This window comes from Stylophora pistillata, chromosome 8, assembly GCF_964205215.1.
Source record: "Stylophora pistillata chromosome 8, jaStyPist1.2, whole genome shotgun sequence".
In the NCBI taxonomy this organism is placed as follows: Eukaryota; Metazoa; Cnidaria; class Anthozoa; order Scleractinia; family Pocilloporidae; genus Stylophora; species Stylophora pistillata.
In genome coordinates, this window is record NC_142526.1 from 30353164 (window position 1) to 30360171 (window position 7008).

The following is a 7008-nucleotide window of genomic DNA, read 5'->3' on the forward strand; positions in this document are numbered from 1 at the left end:
GTTTTTCGCTTATAACAGCAAATCAAAAACTGTTTTGAATAAATCTGACGTCCCAAAATATTTCTTGGCCATTTTAGTCTTGCTTCCTATTGATAGATTCCATGGAACTTGAGATCTCTTCACTCACGGACAAATTTGCATATTCCCTTTTGAAGTATGATCCACATGCCCATTTTCACACATGCGAAAATATTAAGCGATTTTTATCTTTCATCTTGATTTTTTAGTTAAAATGTGATATTCACCTATCGCTTTTTTCGCCGGAAATAAGTTCTTTAATTAGTCCTCTTTCACTGGAGCTTGTTTTTTGGAAAAGCTGATTTTTAAAAATTTACTGCGCATTGTGTTTGCCTTCTTGGTTTCTCCAAACTTTTGACTTTTCGTCGGCACCATGTCGGCACGTGTTACTCTATAGTTAGTAGAGGGGACCCAGTCCCCTCTACTAACTATGGTTACACGTAAGTGTCAATGGGATATATTAGTATAATTTCAGAGCTGAGTAAAGAGTTTCCAGCAATCTGATTGGTCGAGCAGTTCCTTATATGACGCTGAATAAACCGCTCCACGCGGTTTAAATTAAAATGTTAAAATAAAATGTTAATAAATGTTACTAAAATGTTATGATTTTAGAAATTTCTCTGTTGCTGAGCTCTGATATTATACTAAAACAATTATTTGCCTCAGGTTTGGGGAATATTGTCAAATAATTCCCTCGACTTCGTCTCGGGAATTATTCAACGATATTCACCTCGCCTTCGGCGAATAATTGTTAATTATTATTAGACTTTGAATCTGTTCAGAATTGACTCCGTTATTTATAGTTTTCCAGACGCTTTGACTTTAAAAAAAAGGAGTAGATGTGAGCCGAAAGTGAGTTATTTTGGATCGTTTTTTACACTGTTAATATTTTGTATTGTAGAGGATTTTATGAAAATTATTGCTAAATAAAGATTATTATTATTACTATTGTTATTGTTGTCATCATCATTATTATTATCTTTTTTCTTTTAATGTGCCCTTTTCATTTTTTTTTTTGAGCTATCAAATAGATTGTAAACCATGTTCAATACAAACAAGAACTTTAACATCTACCATTGCCTTCAGTCTCTCTTCTTGAGATCTTTCTATAGATCTCACAGTATATATATATCTTATTAACCAAGCACGAGGGCCGTACTGGGAGAATATTGGCCCGAGGTCTTGACAGTACGGACCAAGCCCAGCGAGGTCTGTACAAAAAAGACCGAGGGCCGATACTCTTCCAGTACGGTCCTGAGCAAGCTTGGTTAATAAGAGATTTATTATACGACTGAAGTTCAAAGGGACACAAGTGCAATATCATTCGGGACCATTCGGGACAGTGCCCGGTCCAATACTTAGAGAATATTGGACCGGCAATAGAGCATTTTGATTGGTTGATTTTAGTTATTGGCCCTCTGACTGCCCGAGTCGTGTAATAAAGTAGAAAATTAACTGGTGTTCCAAACAATTCACAGTTAATGGATGAGGACAAGAAAAATGACTTGATATGTCAGTGGTGGACAGAATTGTAAAGCGCCATAGAGCTTTTAGGATATGGCGCTCTAAAAATCTATATCTATATCTATATCTATCTATGATTTATTTCTGAAGCAGATGGCTGAGAACACTGACAAATTGAAACATTTTGCATTATGATTCGATTGCCAAGGTTGTTTTCTTTAATCATTTTGGAATCAATATTTCTTTCCCCTTGTATCAATTACATTCATTGGAAATATTCCTCATCCTCTGCGGCTCTGAGTCTTCCTGAGTGGGAGAGAGACTTCTGTTTAAAATGGGCTTCGAAAGTAATCCATAAACGCTGAGCTGGTGTGTCTGATCTGTGCTTGGTATTTCCCTAACACTTGGGAGACGAGAGGCTTAAAGCAATACCCAAATTAAAGGACAGACTGGAGTGCTTCATTAATCTCTTGAATTAATTGCATTTCTACTCCTTATGCTGTGGGCCACGAGAGTATGCACTTTACTTTTGCTCATTTCCAGCTTTGCTCCGTCGTTAAACTGGTCCTACCGACGTCAAAACCGGAAACACAAATAGATTGATCCACTCTATCGTCTTCCGTTTCTCTCAAAGAGGATGACGTGAAAACAACTCCATGTGATACGTATGATGCACGATCATAAAAAAAAAATCAAAAAAAAAATCATCAAAAAAAAAAAATATATGATTTTCATATATTTATTCTATTTCAACTCCATGTGAGTTCGTTTCTATAGTAACAGGGAATGGTGAGTACGCGCGTGAGTTCGCGAAATTCGCGATATGTAGCGTAAGGAACAACATGGGTTCTGCTGGTAGTTGTGGTAGAGGTGAGCTTTCTGTGCTCATATTTTCCTCATTTGGACGAGAAAAATAATCGTAGCTATTCTTTTATCACAGGTGAAATCATTCAGAACGAAATACCCACGTTCAAGATTGTTCTTGTCGGTAAGTTTTGCACATTCGATTCGATCTTGCGTTCGATGAGTGGCTGCCCGAGTTGTTTGACGGTTCAAAAAAAATGTAAAGCGAAGGCTTTCAAAAAGCTATGCTTCTCTTAACAAGGGATGTAGTGCCAGATAAAAATTTATGAGACCGTATTGAAAGCAATCACCTTTTCAGCGAATTCACTGTACCTACAGGCCCAGACGAACGTTTATCGCAATGGAATTATGCGTATCTGTTTGCTCACTTTCTATTGAGTTGTATTGTTGATAAAGCAAGATTTACGTAAATTGGGAATGTTTTTCTGACGTTCAGCTGGAAAACGTTACTTTGCTAAGAGAATTCACGTTTTTTCGCTCTCGATCTGTTTATCGAATTAAATGTTGGACAGGCCTATGTTCAGTACGAAACATCAATTTTCATTCGTGTTGGTAAGTCTGAGATTTCCGTTGACAAATATTATCATTTTCATTCACACGACTTTCGTCATCTAACAAGTGGTAATGACCCTTGCGGACACTTTCGCTTTTTATTATAAAAATTCCGAAATTGTTTATAGCAACGGACATCGAAGAATCTATGGAAGAACTTCCAATATATATGTATTACTAAGTGATATTGAGTAACAATTGTTGGTACTAACAGGAAAGTAATCAGTGTCAGCGAAGGTGTTATTTTCGTTATTGCAAGGCAATTAGGTTTTAGGGCTCTTTAAAATGGTGAAAAGTTTGCAGAAAATAGTCTAAGACGGCCTGTTAGAATGGCGCTAAACTTCATCGTTTGATATGAACTTTGAGATTATAGACCGAGATAACTGCAGTGTAGTTTATTACCGGTGATATTAAACTCTTACTCAACTCTTTTTATGTGATTGTGGAAATTCAAGGGGAAGTTTGTTAATGAGTAGCATGCCCCCTAAGACTCTGGATTGAAAGGTACTTGTGTCTGACCCTTGGAATAATTTTTGAGGTTTTTCCTCATTGACAGCAAAATCACTTGCCTCGCGAATTATTACGATGGATTGTTGGAAACAGTGCAGAATTTTAAACTGATTAAAAGCTTGGGGCAAACTCTGGTAAACAGAATGTTCAGGCTGATTTGTTTGCAGTATATGTGGGCATGCAACCCCATCTAAATTAAAATAGAAGTAAGAATGATTTTTTTTTGGACTTATTCAAGGTGACCCTGAAGTTGGAAAATCAAGTATTTTTTTACGCTACACGAAGAACCAGTTCGACTACAGTTACCAGCCTAGTGTCTCTGTGAGCATAGGAAATGTTGTGAAGCATGTCAACATCCCATTTGAGACCATCGTGTCTGTGGCATTATGGGACCTTCCTGGGCGAGAGGAAATGGACTTGCGAAGAAGCTATTACAAGGATGTGGATGCTGCTATTGGTAAGCAGAACAAAAAGAAAACAAAACAAAAAAATTGAAACATTTAACCAACCATTTACATGAAAAGATGAACTTGTCTTGAGGAGTGAGAGGACTGGTAATGACAAGTTGTCTCATCTCAGCAGGTAGAGTTAAACCCTTTAGGAGGAGAAAAAAACCTCCAAAACCGAAAAAGCGACGATAAAAGGCAGCAAAACCAAAAACTGCATGCAAACCTGGCAAAACCGCTACATCTTCAGCTTTAATTAAAGGGGTCAAAAAGGAAAAACCGAAAACCGTCACATCAGAGTTTTTGTGAAAACCGAAAACTGAAAACTGAATGCAAAAACATGTAAAATCTGCAAACCGCTCTGAACATCAAAACCAAAACACCGAACCTTTTTGGCCCAAAAACTAAAAAAAACGATCTTTAAAACAGTCAAAACCGAAAAATGCCAAAGCCCCCCTCCTTTAGAGCAGTCAGCTTGTTCTCTTATAAACACTTTGGCTTGTATGCCTTGAGATGAGACAGCTCAAATTGTGTCCAATATGTAACCTTGCTAGCTGTCACAAGAGAGACTGGTGAAGGGACAGCTGTTACAACTCACAATTCCTTATAAAATCAATGTAAAGTTGTCTTAAGGGAAGAATAGTTTCTGGTACCTGAAACCATATTAAATAGGACAACTGTCATTGTTCCCTTCTTTCCTCTCTAAAGGTCACTTAATGCAATAATTAAGCAATGGAACACATTTTTCCAGGCACTATAGTATAGCATGATAAAGTCACTCGGGATGTTGGGGGAACATGAGGATAGCCTATAAATCAAGGGCAAGTGTTCCCCCCCCCAACATCCCAAGTGGCTTTATCACATCATAGAGCCTACAAAAATGTGTTCTATGACATACGACATAAAATGTTACATGCAGGCTCTATTACTCGACAAAGTATCCACTTTGAAAATTAAATTGACCAATCAGACAATGTGTACTATGTTCATTATGTCATTCAAGTTAAATTTGGGATTTCTCTCTCCCATTTAGTTGTTGTTGACATGGATGACATTGACTCTGTGACTATGGCAGGAACCTGGAAACAAGACATTGTCAACAATGCTGTATTTACAGCTAATAATGGAAATATAAAGGAAAACATTGCAGACTCTAAACTGATCCCAATTCTACTTTTGGGGAACAAGATGGATAAGGTAGATTATATTAGATTTATCATTTAGTCTTGTGCAGAGGTTAAGTTTCTCAACCTTTTTAACTCCCATAAGTGACCAAGACAGAATTTCTCCTTACAATATCAATACAATACCAAGCAGACAAGTCATGAGAATAAAGGAAAATATCAATTAGGGGATTATTAGTTGATCCAGTACCAACCTCTCCAAATTAACACCATAACAACTGTATGGAAAATTGTAAGGAGAATTATTAATCAATGAGAACTTGGGAGTAGGGTTAAAGAACTAGAAGTGATATCCTTCTTATATTAGGAAAGTTCAGAAAGATAATACCATTCCTAGACAAGTGTGTATATGGTATAGTTCGAATTTGACAACAAATATTTTTAAGCCATGACTTTGATTTCTCTTTATCTTTGCCTTGTATTCATTATCTTTGATCATATTCTAAAGCACAGGAGAAACACTTAAAACTGGTTTGAAAAGTTTTAAACTAAGGAAAACTTTAAACTGGGGCTGATGTTAATCAAGCTTTAGTTTGCTTGGAGCAAATTGAGTATACTTTTAAGAAATGTTCTTGGGTTTCATTGACTTGCAACATCATTTTCCAGCTCAAATATCAAAAAGCCGAAGAGGAGAGAAATGATGGCGATGAGATGTCTTACTTAGAAACAGTGCGAGTATTGGAGGGTGTGGCATTACAACATGGCTTTGTCGGAAGGTAAGTGCTGGGTTACTGTTTTGTTGTTGTTGTTGTTGTTTTTTAAAACAAGTCTTTAAAATGCTCTTGAATTGAAAAATGTTGTAACAAGACTTACTGCTGATGTGCTCTATTTGTAACAGACTTTTTAATTAATTGAGCTATCAGCTATTACAAGACGCTGCTCTCATAATGTGATACATAATTTTTTTTCTCTTCTTATGACCATGCAGATCGAGTAGCACTTAAGACAGTTACGCTTTACTATAACTGTTTTCTATTTTTCCAAGCATGTCTGTATAATTATAAACTGAAAAATATTATGATATTCACTCGCAATAAGCTTCATGTTTTCCACTGGGATATGTCATTTAAACTGAAATATCAGCAGTATTTAGGTTTTGTGTTCCTTTTCAGTGTTACAGTGTCAGCCAAAGAGAGTGATAACAGTGTACACGCTGCAATCCAGTCTCTCATACGGCATCTGTTGCAACAGAAATTGAAGAAAAAAAAATTGGCTTCAAAGGGTGGCAAACTCAGCAAGAATGACCCAGAACTTGAAGAGAAAAACTATGTTACGATAAGTCCTTTGGAAATTTCAGAGAAAAAGGAGTTTATTCCACTTATTGTTACAAAAGTGCCTGAGGTAAATGAGTCACTATATTCCTCTTTCCAGTCAGTTACAGAATGTAATGGATTTGTCAAGCAGTCTATATATATTTAATCCTTTAACCACTAAGAGTGACTAGCCCAGGGTTCGTATGCGTCTTGAACACCCTTGAATTTCAGGAGGCCGATTTCAAGGCCTTGAAAGTACTTGAATTTCATTTTCCGTCCTTGAAAGTCCTTGATTTTTTATTGAACGACATCGAAAAATATCTGCTTTTGTTTTGCACCATTGGTAAACCCAAAACATAGATGTTCACAGAAACATTTTTCTTGGTTTTGAGGTAAAATTTTCATTACAAAAAGTCCTTGAAATTTCTAAGTAGGGTCCTGGAAAGTCCTTGAAAAGTCCTTGAATCTTTGGCCTGAAAAAGTGTACGAACCCTGCTAGCCCCTAATTTCTCGATCGATCCTTACAATGTCACCGGCCCTGAAGCAAATATGAAGGTCATGAGAATAAAGGAAATGATCTATTAAAGAAGCTCTTGATTGTCAAACAGGTTCTCTTTATCAGCATCTTAGGAAAAGTTTAGAGAATAATTATATGCAATTTTTCTGAATGGATGTAAAGGTTTTAAAGTTCTCACTGTTCACTTTGCAAATATCTGA

General features: G+C 36.5%; 1 protein-coding gene across 1 annotated transcript in view; it reads left to right on the top strand.

The window, feature by feature from the left end:
• The first annotated feature begins 2245 nt into the window (after positions 1-2245).
• Positions 2246-7008, top strand: part of LOC111322516 (uncharacterized) — a 7290-nt gene continuing 2527 nt past the window's right edge. Inside the window, exons 1-6 of the mRNA XM_022925622.2 lie at positions 2246-2352; positions 2423-2470; positions 3647-3865; positions 4888-5051; positions 5645-5754; positions 6151-6379. Coding sequence (XP_022781357.2) covers positions 2325-2352; positions 2423-2470; positions 3647-3865; positions 4888-5051; positions 5645-5754; positions 6151-6379 — 798 coding nt within the window. The 5' untranslated portion in view covers positions 2246-2324. The remainder of the gene's footprint in view (positions 2353-2422; positions 2471-3646; positions 3866-4887; positions 5052-5644; positions 5755-6150; positions 6380-7008) is intronic.